We start from the raw sequence: 16145 nt of genomic DNA on the forward strand, positions 1-16145 counted from the left end.
GAGTAGTAACTAGTTACATTTACGCAATTACATTTACTTGAGTAACTTGGGGGAAAAAAAGTATTTTTTACCACACTGCAACTTTTTACTTTTACTTGAGCAATTTTATTATGAAGTATTGTTAGTCTTACTTGAAGAACAAACATGTTTTAAGCCAGAATTCACAAGACACTGACACATACATGCAGTTTTTGTTAAAGTTTATTAAAAGAAACTGATTTTGAAAAAAAAAAAAATCTTTCCTGATTTTTCTTTTTGTTGCTTATATGATTTTCTTCCTTAAAATACCAAAAACTCAATTTTGATCCATCTGTTTAAGTTATTTTTAAATATTAAATGATCGATAATTTGATCAGTTACTTAGTACTTGAATAGACTTTTTACCAAATACTCTTTTACTCTTACTTGAGTAATTCTTGGATGGTTACTTTTTACTTCTACTGTAGTAAAATATGATGACGTAGTGCTACTCTTACCTGAGTACTATTTTGGGTATTCTACCCATGTCTGAGTAAATATAAATTACTAACATATACTGTACTAATTTTATAGTAACATCAAGTTACCTGTCAATATCGATCAGGAAAATAATAAAATCAAATAATAATATATATAACTTAAATATATTTTGATTTTATTAGCTGTTGACCGGACGAAAACATAAAAGCAAAAGAAACTTGTTTTGACTTGACAGGTGAGCGAGTTCCTCAGTGGGCGGGGCAAACATTGACGAACGCCTTCCACCAATAGCGGCCGTGATTTCCAGCTCCTCCCATTACGTCACTTCCGTTACGGGAGGAATGGGCTCGCGCTGCAGAAGCAGCAGGCTAAGCTTCTCGGGCGGCGTGATGACGCTGCTGCCAGTTCCCACCTTGTTACTCTGCTTTTTTCTGTCCCAGCTCTAAGTCCTCGGGTGGTCCATGGTACCCAGTGTGAAACTGTGTGTCCGAACCGCTGAGGGTTTCTTTTTTTTAGGCTTTGACTTTTTGAGCAGGTGGGTAAGAGCTTCGTTAGAGAGAAATGCAGCTCTTAGTGCAAGTTTGGTGTCCTTTTTCACGGCTGTGGGCTGACATACATGTTTGATTTAAATGCACTGAGTCGTGTGCTTCTGCCCTGAACCTGTGTCAAACCAATGTGCATTTGTGTTTGTGGTTTTATGTGTCACAGAACTTGCACACACACATTATTATAGTTTGAAACATCACTAGGGCCATTTTAAGACCAGATAGGTGTATTTTCTATCAAATCAACCTATTTAATTATGTTTTATATGATGTTTAAATGCCCAACTGAAGCTATAGAAATGTTAAAAACACATATAATGTGATGAATCTGAGAATTTCAAGCAGGCTTTACCCAAGTAGTTGCTTTATTTTGAAGTTATAGTAGCTTGACCTTTTGACCTCGTAAACAAAGTCGCTGTTTAAACCTCTCCGACCTACTTGTTTTTGATGCCAAAATGCTGAATATTACATTGCACCTGTTCAAGGTCTACTTTAGTGAAAGCCTCTGTCAGTCACTTAAACATTAATTTTTACTCCTTTAATGGAAAATAGATGTTTTTAAAAAAAAACCTGAATGGGGTTGCGAAGATTAAAAGAACTTTAAAAAATTATGTTTGGCTGCTGGGAGTATTTTATTTAACTCTCTAAAACCTGCTTTTCTTTATAGCTTAAAACCTAAAAATTTTCAAAACAGAACCTTTACTCAAAAAGATGCAGACTAATCCACTTTGAATTCTTGCTCATTTATTAAAGTGGAAGCCTTTTTATTTCTGATACTTATTTTGTTTTTAATTTGCCCAAATGTTTGAGTGTATATGAGATTACCACAGGGCATGCTAATCAAAGAAGAATAAAACCCAAGATAATAATAATAATATAACAATGTTTACAGCGTAATGCTGCTTAAATTTTATCCAGATGATTTAGTTGCAAATGTAACATCAGCTGTAAGCGGCAGAAGTTTCAGCCCAAAACTTTAAAGTGTTCTGGATTTGGAGTGCGGTCTGGAGGTTGTCTGACAGAGACACTCCCACCCCAACACACACTTTGACACTCTCTCTGGTTGTGTGTGATTGGTGTGTGTGTCTGTGGGCTGGCCCTGCGTTCAGATTAGAATCACAGTCCAGAATGTGTGAGCTTCCTCTGAGCTGAGGATGAGGAGGCTGTGTATTGTTATGGGACAGAGACTGGCGCTGCGGTTTTAACTAGGGACCATTTTTGACTTTTTAATGCATGCAAGGACTCTTAGAGAGCTGCTTGACCTGCCTGGAAAACCTGCGAGCTGCTGACAGTCTCCACAGCTTGTTACCGTAATCTTTGTTCTTTAAACAGACTCTGGTAAAAATGTCGCTTACGGTAGACGGTAAGTTTACTGCCTGGTAGAAGAGTCATCAGGACTTTTCAGAAAGTTTTTCTTACCAGACGTGTAAAAAAAAAAAAAAGTTTGATAATGACAATTTTTTTTACAATATTGTTTTTAACTAGAGTAAATAACAATAGCAAAACATGAGTAGCTCATTTGTTTCCAAGGGAGTAAAAAGGAAGATCTTTGTGTGTGTTTCCAGCTCTCATCAGAGGACCGATGACGGAGTTTGAGGAGAAGCTCCGTCAGCAGCATGAAGCCTCCATGCATCAGGAGCTGGAGGTGCTGCTGGCCACGGCCAACAAAGCTGAAGCTGAGGTGGGTAGACCTCTGCAGAAACGTACTTTAAACTCTGATTGCAGGTGAATCCATACAGAAATATCAAGCTCTTGTTGTTTGTTTGCAGGTTTATGCACTTTAATCATGTTTATTCTGTGCACTCTTGTCTTTTATTGTTACTATTTCAAAAATGACAAATTTTTCATAGTCCGTGACTCTTGTTCCACTGCGTGGGCCACAGAGTGGAACAAGAGTCACGGACTGGTTTATCTGTATTTACATGTATTGAGCAACTATTTGCAGAACAAAAGTTCCAGCAAACCGAAAGTCCATCAGAGCTTCTGTCTGAAAACACGCCTCTGCAGGAATCGAGACAGACAACCTTTAAATTCTGACCCAAACACACACGATGTTGAAATGGCCTGTTTAAGAAAAACAAAACTGTGCAGTGGCATCTTCTGCCTGTTTTAAAGACAAGTTTTTCACAGATTACAAATAATTTTTTTTATATTTCTGAAATGTTCTAACACATTAGTTGTGTCTTAGTTGTTTTCCAGGCCAGCCTCATCACTGGTACACTGAATATGGGTCAGTTCTTTGGTAAAAAAGGGAAAAAAAGGTGTTCTTTTTTAATTGTGTTCTCTATGTTAATAGTTATATCTTTAAAGGAAACCGTAGACAACACAAAGGGATACCAGTATTGTTTTTAAATCTTGAGGATGGAAGAGGCAGCAATCCTTTTAATGCAAATATTTGAACACTGTCTATGACAAATTATCAACTCAAAGCTATTTTTATGTCACTTAAATATTTATTATTGACTTTTTTCAACAAACAAGTTAAACAAATAAACTAAACAATGGAAATCTTAATATTCTGACAGTTTAGCAGATTAGTATATTAATCAATTATTATTCTAGTTCTCATTTTTCCATTTAAAGTCTTATAAAAAGATCAGTTTTTTCCATTTTTTGCACAGTTGTGCTTCTTGTAGCCTTAGCATCTTTGTCAATTTTTCCATCAAAATATTTCTTCCACAATTTTTATGTATTAAGTTTTTGTTCTGTGCAGTTCTTGGAAATGGAGTAATGTTTTTTTTAAAAGTGGTTCTCAGACTTTTTATAGCAGCTGCTGCCTCATTAATTACTAAAATTAGAAATATGATGGACATTTTACAAGAGGACTTTAACTTTAAGCTCCCTTTTTACCCAGAAAGATCAAATCCAAATCTAAATCTGTAAAAATTTACAGAAAGCTCTGCTGAAGTCAGAATGTCCGACATTTTCTAAAAGCCCACACAGGTCAAGATCCAATAAAGATCTGCCATCCATCTAGAAGTTATTGATAGATAACTATAAACAGTTTAATCAACATTTTACACTAATTGTCTGAACAGTCCACTTTTGTCACTTCTGATATCGATACAGATGTGAGTTTTGGTATCGGCCAACACCAATACTGAAAGACGGTGCTGAATTGATTTAAAACGTTTCTTTTTTTTTAACACAGATAAATTTATTTTATAACTGCACCGTTACAGCAGATAAATACACCAATCACTCCACACATTTTACATGGTCCAACATGTAAAATCACAACTTTATTTTGTTCAGTCAGTGCAATTCGGAAAATAACAGCCAATTAAAATAAATTAAAGAAACTGATAAAAAAATAATAGATTAACTACCAAATAAACTGCAACAAATTTTTCAAGTGGTTCAGAAAGTGCAATTAGGAATTCTAAATACAATGTAAAATAACAAATAAAACATAAAGTTGCCCTTAACAATCTAGCACATTGTCACCGATACCCGATCTAGATTTTTTTTCAATTTTAGTACCGATACAGATATTAATATTGTATCGGTGGTACTAGTTTGAACATTATCGCATCTTTCACAGACGGATGCAGCTTTGTATTGTTACCATGTTGCTACAGTGTTTAAAAATGCAGAGAAAGATTTTATTGGCTTGTGTCAATAATGGGCGTTAGATTGAGAAACGAACAAATCAATCAGCAATTCTCACCGGCTCTCCAAAATGCAGCTAGTACACGGTTATTTTTAATTTAATTCCCACATCCAGGCTCCAAACTTCTCATTTGAGAAGTTTGTCTTTGCAGCAAAGATAATTTATTACTTTAATTTAAACACAAAATACCACAAAAAGCAGCTCATCTTCCAGTGTTGGTACTTTAACCGTTCACTCAGGTTAAACAAAATATGAGGAAAAACCTGTTTTCCCTCAGAGACAACTAATCTTTGGTTGGTTTTCTTTCAGGTCTCCAGAAAAGACTTCAATGGCTTCAAGAACCTCTTCCACAGATTCCTGCAGGTCAAAGGTCCCTCAGTGGACTGGGCCAAAATCAAGCGGCCGCCAGAGGAATCGGTAAGACCCCTGACACCTGAAGTCACGCTGTTTATTCGGCTCCATGTCGCAATCCCTCTGGTTCTGCAGTCCAGCTCTGGTGCTCACAACAAACCTCGACTCAGACGTCAGGCTGCAGGATTGCACAGTGTCTTTATTATAACACATTCTCACACAGTTCTATCTTAAATCAAATGCATTTAAAGCATATCTAAACTAAATGTAACATAAATTTAATTTAAAAGTCTCACTTTAGCATTTGAATCCAAATAATGGTTCCCATAATTTTCAAGTAACTTTATTTAATTTACAAAATAATTTCCAACAGAAATTTGACTGCAGCATAGATAATGAATTTTATTTGTAATGGCACAACTCAAACATAAATCTGATGTGATTAACCAGATTATAGCAAAAGCTAATTCCGATCTGCAGCCCCTTTGACAAGTCATAAAAATGAATGTACAATAAAATAAGATAAAAAATCTAAAACTATCAGTAGTTTTCCAATCACAGTACACACACACACACGCACACACACACACACACACACACACACACACAGTCGTACAGATATCAGCAACAGCAGCTTTCTACTCTTTGAAAGCTTTTGCTACATGTTATTTTTAAATAAATCCCTTCAATTAAATCTCAGTTTAACTGCATATTTGCATCTTGAAATGTCCACCTATTACCCATAAAACCAGGTTTTCTGCAGACCGATTGAGCCTAATGAAAGCTTGTTTTTCAGCTATAATCTGGTCCGTCTGCATCATCCCATTTGGGAAGAAAAAGTAAACGTTGCCTATGTTGCAGAATAAATGATACGTTAGCTGTATTTAGCTGCTTTTAATAGTAACTGATATTTCTGGGGATTTTAAATGTGGCTCCTAGTGAATTTGCAGTCGCCTTATTTGATGTCTGTGTTGACAGTGAAAGTCATTCAGAGTCTGGTTCTCGCTCAAGGACACGTTCACATGTAGAGCGTAGCCGTGAGCAGCAGTCACATGATTAGTCACCACTTGGTTTACTTCCTGAAACTCAGACTCCCTCGGGACTCACTGACCCCACAGGGTTGGTCTGCATGCGGCTACATTCCTGGTTAGCTTAAGAAAACTCTAGTGTAACTTTAACTTTTATTTTGTAATCATTCAATAAATGGAGATATCTGAACATTAAGAGTTTAACTTTACAGAGCCTTCCAAATGTCTTCCAGATTTTTTACAACTTGTCTTTTTATTTACTTTGATGAATTTTGTTTGAATTTTATGTGGCAGTGAGTGGTTCACTGATAAATCGACATCAATTTTCTTATTTTTGAAAGATCATCAATTGGCTGATACTTAAATAAAAAAAACAATTTTTTCCATCAATCTTATCTGCCTCTGTGAAGCTCTGAAAATCAGCCACGTACGTGGTTGGCAGTAGTCACCCCGCTAATGCCAACTTATTTACTGTGTCGCAATTAAATTTGGCAACTTTTGAGACAAAAATAAAAACATTAATATCGGAATGAGCAGATCAGGCTATTTAAAGATTTGTGATCGGCCAGCAAATTGGAGTTCGTGTATTTGTGGTGACAATTAAACACAAGTTCTGAAGCAGATGAAAAGTAATAGATTTTATTCTAAATTATTTGCAAACAAAAATCTAAAAATCTTAAAAGGGGTTGAATACAAATGTGATCTTATATCTTGCTAAAAAGGTATTTGTAAGTTAGTTTTGTCTTATCTCCAGTGTACTAAGATATTTCCACCAGAAACTAAACAAATACTTAGTAGGATTTTGTGGTTTTGGAGTGTAGATTGATCTGAATTAATCTGCTGGTTTGACTCCAGTTCATTGACTAAAACGTGGAACTGTTCCTTTAAATGATTTATTGGCAGTCGAATGGGAATACGCGTCATCCCCCTGAAACAAGCAAGTGTAACCAGACCTAGACGTTGAGAACATCCAGGCTCTGACCAGTTATTAATCAGCATGGTGACTTTTCACACACACACACTCCCAGAATACCCAGGACAGCGAAGGTTACGGCTAAGATTAGACTGACCGCCACAGCATTCACAAAGTTCGCTTTGGAAGACATTAGACCCCAAAGATATTCACCCTCCCGACTCCTTACTACTGCTGATGATCACTGGGTCACACGAGAAAATGAGTTTAATTGATATGAAACTATATTTTGGTATGCAGCTGTTGCTGGTTTGGTGCAACACTGACATTAATCACTGACCTGTTGCACAGCATTCATTTGGACATGAAAGAGAAATCAAAAATAGGGCCAACACACAGCCTGGTTTCTTCTTCTGCACCTGCAGAAAGTTATTTTTTAATAGGTCAGTGTGTTTGTCATGTTTCATCAACATGTCTGCTGTAATGGGGGAAGGTGTTTAAGAGCTTTTCTCTAGCTTTAAAGCTGCCCTCCCCCCAATAACTTCACCAGGACACGAGGTCTTCAGATTACAGACAGCTGGTCAAACACAGAGGGATAGCAGTCTATAGCAACAGCTCCCAAAGCTGAGATCCAACTGGGGTTCTGAACATGCAAGTCTGGGTCCTTGAGGTCCTCTTTGTCTGTGGCTATTGACAGAGAAAAACAAAAACTGCATCCATCACATCATCAGTCTTCACATCAAAATTACCGAAGGCCCCCTGAACAACGTCTCCACTCTCCACAAAGTCGATTTCAGCTGAATGCAACCATCCCCTGTTCACTTTTTATGTCTTTTCTTTTACCATCAGCAGGACACATGTTTGATTTTTTTTTTTTTTTTAAACTGCAGAAACGACCAACTTCAATGGAACCTATTATGCAAAATTTACTTTATGCATATTTTTGTTCTTCCATTTAGTCAACTGCTTCTTTAAAAAAACACCTAGCCATTTTTGGCAATAAGTTGAAGTTTTTTGGTGTCCGGAAAATGAGCCATTTCAAAAACCTTCCGATTGTTAAGTGACAATTAATGGGCCTTAATGGTTTCCTAGCTGTATACACTGTACAATGGCTCCTGGAAAAGACAAGTGTTTTGTTGTTGACTTACCATCCAGAAACCACTTGCTATGTCCTTGTTGATTGTGCAGGAGGCTCCACTTATGCTTTTTAAAGATGTATGGTTGTATCATTGCACATCTGTTTGCAGCCATTTTCACATGTGAGTGTAAACGTTGAGTTAGGGGGCGTGGCCAGCAGCAGCTTATTTGGATTTAAAGTGACAAGACGCCCTGAAACAGCTCATTGTGAAAGGAGCTGAAAAAATTCAGAACTGACCAGACAGAAATCTCGTTATCTAAGAATGATTTTGAGCAAAAAAATGTAATGAACATGTTTTGTATAGCCTACAAACCAATGGCGGCGCCACGGGGGCATTAGGAGGTGCTATAGCTCCCCCTGAAAAAGTCATAGCACCCTCATATTAGGAAAAATATTTAAAAAGAATTTTTTCATCTGATTTAACATTACTTATATGTAGTTGTTGCGGCATTTTCATCAAAAGACACAAAATAAAAATAAATTACTATACACTGAGTTTAAAAGAAAAAAAAAACATCCCACAAGAGGATTTGAAGTTTGTGCGTATTATTGCTTCCAGGAAACATTTGACATGACGCCGGCTCCTCCTCCAATCACTCCGAGATATTTGTCAGCAACTGACCAATCAGCGGTCGCAATTTGTCAGAAAGTGTACGTCCCTTATCTACAGTAGATCAGGGGTGATCGCTATCGACCGGTCGATCGCGGGAAGGTTTTGAGTCGATCTCGGCAGTAGGTGACAAACTGAACGCTGCCAGGACGATGAGACCTGCACTTCCTCTTCCGACAGGTTTATCAAAAATATTCACCAAGATCTTAAACGTTTACAGCTTCATTAAAGAATAATACAACATTTTTTTAAATAAACAAAACGTGTTAAAATTAATATTCCCAGTAATTATTGTTTCAACAAGGTGTTGCGCAATTCAGTGCGTTTCAGTTCCATTAACAAAAAAAAAGGCGACTCAAAGACCGACTGACTAGCAGAGCAGGAGTTTAAATTAGCTAATCAACCACCGAGGCTGATTAATAATCGAGAAATAAATATCAAGCCTGGAAACCTGATATCGTAGCGGACTGAATGTTATGTTTTTAACGTGATCTTTGCTCGGCATGCGGGGCGCAGGCGGTTGCCACGGCAACGGGTGTGCTTAACGACAAAGAGAGAGAGAGAGTAAAAAGGTAGGAGTGGTTATTTTACCTTTGTTTACCTTTTACAACCGCTGTAGTTTCTAAACGTTCAATAAACGACAAACTTAAACTAATTACCTCGTTCGTTTGTGAGTTTACGTCATTCATAACAAAGATCAAATAGGACAAATATATTTCATAAAATTTTAACAAACAAATGGCTTCTACCGAGGTAATTATGTGAAATTAAATTAATTATATCCCAACTTCAGAAGATTTGCCTTTACCTTTACAGAGCTCTTTGGTTCCTCCTATCAGTCTGCAGCTTCTCATATTGACGTCATCAAACCAAATGTCAGATCTACCATAACTGACTGACACCTGTTGGCCTCAGGTTTGCAACCAGCTTGTGACTGAGAAACCAGTGACCTCCTCCCAGATGATGACATAAACTTGTTAGTTCCTCTGTCCATTGCAGTAGCTGATATATTGTGAAAATCCGGTAGAAATGATGCACTAATCGAGTCATGTTTACATAGAAACAATGTGCCGCGAGGCTTTGTTTGTGAGACTTGCGGTCACGTGGGTCGGTTGTGGGCGGAGCTTGGTAAGGTCCATGGAGGAAAGTCCAGACAGGCATGACCAGGCTGAGAGAAACATGTAAAAGATGAAAATAAATAAATCAATCAATAAAAGCAACAAGTTGACCAATATTTTGGCCCGTGAAACTGAGTGTCATCACACCACATTTTAAACTGAGTTTGTAAAAATGCCTCCATGCTCAACAAAGAGTCGTGACCTGCTTACATTTCTATCTTGTTGCTCAGAAGCTGGAAAGTTTGGGAAACAAAGGTCTATAGGATTGGTTGCGTTTCTCAGTCAGTTGCTAAACCTGCAGATCAGTTTGAGATTGGCACTGACTTGTGTGATTCCGCTACATAAACTGTCTGTATGTCAAACGAAGGCCTCTCTGCTGCTGCCTGATTAAGTTACAGCTGGTACTGAGACTCGCGCTGTATTCAAAGTGAAACCGTAAGCCTCTGCTCAGTTACGACTGTCAGGAGCCAATAGAAAGCAAACCTTTAGATGTTTATTTTAAGGGCTGATTTTTAAATAATCGGCCATGACCGCAGAAAATAAAAGCATCTGGCTCAACCTGTTACGCTATTTAGGGATCTCCGACCCTGAGATGGCGTGTTTGGGAAGGTGAATACTACTTTGATTGATCACAACGACTCATAAAAGTGTAAAAAGTTCTATTTAGGTACAGACATTCTTTGGTTTAAAAAAGTGCAGCATCTTCATATATGTAGATACAGTGAGCTCCAGTAATAATCCCATTTTTCACTTTATGAAAATGTTGAAATCAAAAGCGTTTTGGATGGTTTCAAACATAGTTCATTTTAAAGTATCGCTACAATAAATCCAGTTCTTATTGTGGGAACATTTCCAACAAGATTGTTATTTACAGGGTACAAATAAATGATGAACATACAGAGAGGAAGTCGCTAGAATCTCTTGAAAAAGATCTGTCATTACTGCACTGTTTGACTTAAGGTTATACACAGTAGTACGTCTGATAATCTAACATTAAAAATGCGTAATAAAGTCAACAGTTGTGAAAAGCAATACAAATTTCATTTTGTCAAGTGCGATTGTTAAAATTATCGAAACACATTGAATATATTGACCAATGTTCCATTGATTGTGTTTCAAAAGCAACTCCAAACAGGAGGGTTTTTAGTTGAGATTTAAAAGAACTCAGTGTTTCAGCTGTTTTTCAGTTTTCTGGAAGTTTGTTCCAGATTTGTGGTGCATAGAAGATGAATGCTTCTTCTTCATGTTTGGTCCTGCTTCTGGGGATGCAGAGCAGAACCAGAAGACCTGAGAGGTCTGGAAGGTTGCTATGACAACAGCAGATCTTTAATGTATTGTGGTGTCAAGTTGATCAGTGATTCATAAACTAACAGCAGAATTTTAAAGTTTATTCTCTGAGATACAGGGAGCCAGTGTAAGGATTTTAGAACTGGGTGACATGCGCTAACTTCCTGGTTTTAGTCAGAGCTCCAGCAGCAGCGTTCTGATCAGCTACAGCTGGAGGATTTGGGGTTTTTTTAGGCTGACCTGAGAAAACACTGTTGCAGTAATCAATGCAACTATAAAATCATGGATGGGTTACTCTAGATCTCACTGAGACATTAGTCCTCTGATCCTGGAAATGTTCTTCAGGGGATAGAAGGTCGACTTTGTAACTGTCTTTATGTGACTCTGAAGGTTCAGGTTTGAGTCCATCACTACTCCCAGGTTTCTAGCTGTAATAACTGAAGCTGTCTGTGTGTAAATGTTATCCTCTCTCTTCTGTTTGCTCAGGTCCAGCCCTACGACAGGATCAAAGCAAAGGGACTCCCTGAAAGCATCACTTCCTGCCTCAACAAGCTGGTCGTGGTCAAACTGAACGGAGGCCTGGGAACCAGCATGGGCTGCAAGGGCCCCAAAAGTCTGATCAGCGTCCGCAACGAGAACACCTTCCTGGACCTGACTGTGCAGCAGATCGAGGTGCAGCAGCAGCTCTGCAGTGGGAAGAAGCCTTTTAGATCAGCTGCTCATGTTTCCAAATCTCTTTTTGCTTGTTTGTTTGCAGCATCTTAACAAAACCTTTAATGCCGACGTGCCGCTGGTTCTCATGAACTCTTTCAACACTGATGAGGACACCAAGAAGATCCTGCAGAAATACACACACCACCGGGTCAAAATCCACACATTCAACCAGAGCAGGTGCACAGCGCACGGACATCCATTTGGTGTCCTGTAACTAGTTGCTTAAGACGCTAAATGAGACATCAGGAAAGTTTTTTAACAAATCCCGTCCATGCAGTGTATCAAGGAAAGCATATGCACATTTTATTTTATGGCTTATTCCAAATTGTTTTCGTAAAGATGGTGGCATTGTATTCAAAAAGATTTGAGGCTTCAAAAGCTGCCAAATGTGGATCAGCAAACTATTAAGCAAAGGCTGCGATTTCTTGGATTGCTTGGTTTTTTACTGTAAATGTCAGTCTTGGAGTAAATTAATTCCTAAAATTTTATCAAGTAATGTTTATTATTTCAGCTCCAGGTTCCTCAAGATGATCTCCAATGTGGATAGTACGAGTTGTAGGCTTTTAGCGGGAAATGTCTTATCCCTTACACTGCAAAAACACAAATCTTACCAAGTACTTCTAGTGCAAATATCTACTCTTGAAATAAGGCGAAACCAACTTAAAAGTAACTTTTCAGCAAGATATAGGAGCTTATTTTACATAAATAATTCTTAATATTGATGAAAATGTACTACTGTATTTCCACTGGCAGATTATTTCACTTATAGGAGAAATATCTTGTAAGTTAAATGATCTTCCAGTGGAACTAGTACTTCTTTAAGTTAATATTGGGGAATTACTTACCTACCTGCATCTTACAAAAAAAAGTTACCTTTAAGTTAGTTTTGTTTTATTTTAAGTGCACTAAGATATTTGGACTAGAAACTAGACCAAGATTTTGTTTTTTGCAGTGCAGGATGTTAACAGTCAGAAAGATTAGCTACATTTCAAACTTACCGAATCATAAAACTGTTAAGTGTTAAAATTGCTGCTCAAACAGATTTTTTTTTCATTCTTGTATCACATAACAGACAGAATATTTCAGTTGTGTGAAAAATTAACTGTAAAAAAGTCTCAATAAGCTACTTTTCATTCAATCAGGTATCCGAGAATCAACAAGGAGTCTCTGCTGCCAATCGCTAAGAGCATGGGCATGAACGGAGAGAACACAGAGGCCTGGTACCCGCCGGGACACGGAGACATCTACGCTAGCTTCTGCAACTCCGGACTGCTGGACAAACTCCTGGCTGAGGGAAGGGAGTACATCTTTGTGTCCAACATCGACAACCTGGGAGCCACTGTGGATCTCTTCATCCTCCACCACCTGATGAGCCAGCCGGCCGACAAACGCTGCGAGTTTGTCATGGAGGTCACCGACAAAACCAGAGCTGACGTCAAGGTGAACGCGGTTTATCCTGCTTTCCGGTTTCTGTGCCGCTCTGAGGAATCTGCTCAGTCCCACCTTCGTCTGTGTCTCTGCAGGGTGGAACTCTGATCCAGTATGAGGATCATCTGAGGCTGCTGGAGATCGCTCAGGTCCCAAAAGCCCACGTGGACGAGTTCAAGTCCGTCACCAAGTTCAAGATCTTCAACACCAACAACCTGTGGATCTCCCTGCCGGCCATCAAGAGGCTGCAGGAGAAAAACAGCATGGACCTGGAGATCATAGTAAACCCAAAGGTAAGTCGTGAGGGCCTCTGATTAACAGAAAATCTCAGTTTTAGGGTAGACTCAGTTTGATTAAGACCAAAATTGCAACATTTTAAAAATGTTGCTGGTGCAGTTCGCTTTCACACTGTGTCATACAAACCAAACCCTTTGAAAACCTGTTCATCTCTTCACCTTTGGCTGTGCTGCCCCAAGAACCACTGAAGAAAACGACAAAAAAAACCTCTGAAGACACTTGAGTGCAACTTTCTCCTTCACTAGATGTAAACAAAAATGGAGTGACATCAGATTGTAACAGTTGTAGGATTTCTCTTTTGTTTTTGGTAATAGACCACAAACAATTTCTCCCTCTACAGCTAGATTTGCACATTTGTTTTCGTTATATTTACCCAGAATGCCCTGCACTATAATCCGTTTCCTGCTTTTGGAGCAGTCTCGAGTCCACTTGGACTATTTATGCATTCGAACTGAGACCGAGGTTTTTAGGCGGACCAGACTTCTCTTGTTTGAATGCACTCTAACTTTCTTAGGGTGCTTTCATACCAGCCCTGTTCAGTCCTCACACTGCAGTTAGTTTGCCTAGATAGTCCGGTTCATTTGGGGAGGTTCATTTGAACTCTGGTTTTGGTTTCGGTTTGGTTGAAGTGAACTCTTGTGCAGTATGAATCCACATGTAAACGCCAAGTGGACTGGCGACCGCTTCAAAAGCAGGAAGCGGGCTATAGCATAGAGCATTCTGGGTAAATACAACCAAAACAAAAGCATGACTCTTAACGCTACCTGGAGAAATTAACTTTTATCTCCTCTGCAGACATTAGACGGCGGTCTGAATGTCATCCAGCTGGAGACAGCAGTGGGCGCCGCCATTAAGAGCTTTAAGAACGCCATGGGAGTGAACGTCCCCCGTAGCCGCTTCCTGCCGGTGAAGACCTCGTCCGACCTCCTGCTGGTGATGTCCAACCTGTACAGCCTGGACGCCGGCTCGCTCACCATGAGCAAGAAGAGGGAGTTTCCCACAACGCCGCATGTTAAACTGGGCAGCTCCTTCACCAAGGTCTGCAACCATCACAACCTGTTTCTACCATTTCATCTGTAAACAAATCTCAAACAGAAACCAGACTGATGATGGGCGAAACATGCTTCAAGTTTCTGCAGCTGGATGCTGTTTGTTTGTTTGTTTCTGCAGGTTCAGGACTTTCTGACCAGGTTTGAAAATATCCCAGATATGTTGGAGTTGGATCACCTCACTGTGTCCGGAGACGTGACCTTCGGAAAGAACGTCTCTCTGAAGGTAAAACTAAAATATGCCCGGTTTTTCACAACTCAGAAGAATTAATGTTTTCATTTCTACTTACGAGGTGTTGATTTTAATTATGTAGAAATTACTGCAATTAATCACTTTTTTGTAATAAAGTTCTAAGTGGAGCCTGTGTATCGGCATGTTTCTGGTACGCCTGGGCTTGTTTAATTAAAAGAAACACATGCAGTTTACATTAACTTTTTTCTGGATATCTGTCTACCATTAAAATAAAAAAAGGAAAATTTCATTAAGTAATTGCTGTAATGTCAATTTCTCCTGATTTGATTTCTGTCGGTGCTGTACAACGTTTGTCCTGCTGTGGTTGTCATTTTTTCCTTTTTCTGTATAAATAATCAAAATATCTAATAAATATAGAAGAAAAAACTGTAAAAAAAGATTATTAAAGTATAAGTACTGAATATTGTTACTCATTTTCAGTAAAAAGCTGGATAAGTGCCCAACTTAAATTCTATCTGGGGGCCACAAATGGCCCTCGGGCCACACTTTGGACACCCCTGGTGTAAATAAATAACTTTGATTTAATTGTCCAATCAACAATAACTTTTATTTCACTTTAAAGCTTCATGTTTAAAGTGAAATCATGAAATGTGTTATTCTCACCAGGGAACCGTCATCATCATCGCCAACCACGGCGACAGGATCGACATTCCGGCTGGAGCGATGCTGGAGAACAAGATCGTCTCAGGAAACCTGAGGATCCTCGATCACTGAGGCCTTCTGGGAGGAAAAGGAGCCCACACAACACCATGTGCACTTTGGAGAGATTTCTGCTGTTTCCCAGACAGGAAATGTGAATGTTTAGGTCAGATTTGTTCTCCTGATGTTCTCTGAAGACACCGGATCATCAGGGAACTTGCTGTTTCTGCAAGTTCTGCTGCAAGACATGCAACATTTCTCCTTAATAAAACTGTATGATGATTGGAGTCTTCAGTTGTCTGTTAAACAAACTGAAGTGAGCTTTATCTTTTATTAAATTTAGTTGATTTAATGAAAGTAGGACAGTGTTGTTTTAAAAATTATGTTTATTCTAAATAATTGTGATAGAAAAATGTGTGCTCTGATTAAATCAACTTCTGTTTTATATTAGGAACTGTGGCCAATTTGGACTGAACGGTTTGAGTTCACTTCCACCGCCGCCGTTGCTAAAACCACAAGCAGACTGCAAATCTAAAACAGCGCAGAAAATCGACGTCATCATTAACTTTTGCTTGCTGATTGGCCCGGTTGAAATTATACCAGAGAAATCCAGGTCAATGGGAGAAATATGGAGCTAAATTGGGGCCATAAAGTGTGTTAAGTCTGAAACAGAAAAAAAAAAACCTTTAATCTGAAAAGTACA

General features: G+C 38.6%; 1 protein-coding gene across 2 annotated transcripts; it reads left to right on the forward strand.

Annotated features, from left to right (window-relative positions):
• The first annotated feature begins 823 nt into the window (after nucleotides 1–823).
• Nucleotides 824–16115, forward strand: LOC114144264 (UTP--glucose-1-phosphate uridylyltransferase-like). 2 transcript variants are annotated; one of them, XM_028016895.1, is made up of 10 exons: nucleotides 824–994; nucleotides 2570–2685; nucleotides 4927–5034; nucleotides 11549–11734; nucleotides 11820–11953; nucleotides 12919–13216; nucleotides 13300–13497; nucleotides 14297–14539; nucleotides 14672–14776; nucleotides 15410–16115. In XM_028016895.1, the coding sequence occupies exons 2-10, from the start codon at nucleotides 2587–2589 to the stop codon at nucleotides 15515–15517; spliced, it is 1479 nt and encodes a 492-aa protein (XP_027872696.1). In that variant the 5' UTR covers nucleotides 824–994; nucleotides 2570–2586; the 3' UTR covers nucleotides 15518–16115. The 2 variants fall into 2 exon arrangements, with proteins under 2 accessions (XP_027872696.1, XP_027872695.1); XM_028016894.1 differs by lacking the exon at nucleotides 824–994 and adding an exon at nucleotides 2134–2367.
• Nucleotides 16116–16145: the final 30 nt, after the last annotated feature.

Source organism: Xiphophorus couchianus, chromosome 5 (genome assembly GCF_001444195.1).
Source record: "Xiphophorus couchianus chromosome 5, X_couchianus-1.0, whole genome shotgun sequence".
NCBI lineage: Eukaryota > Metazoa > Chordata > Actinopteri > Cyprinodontiformes > Poeciliidae > Xiphophorus > Xiphophorus couchianus.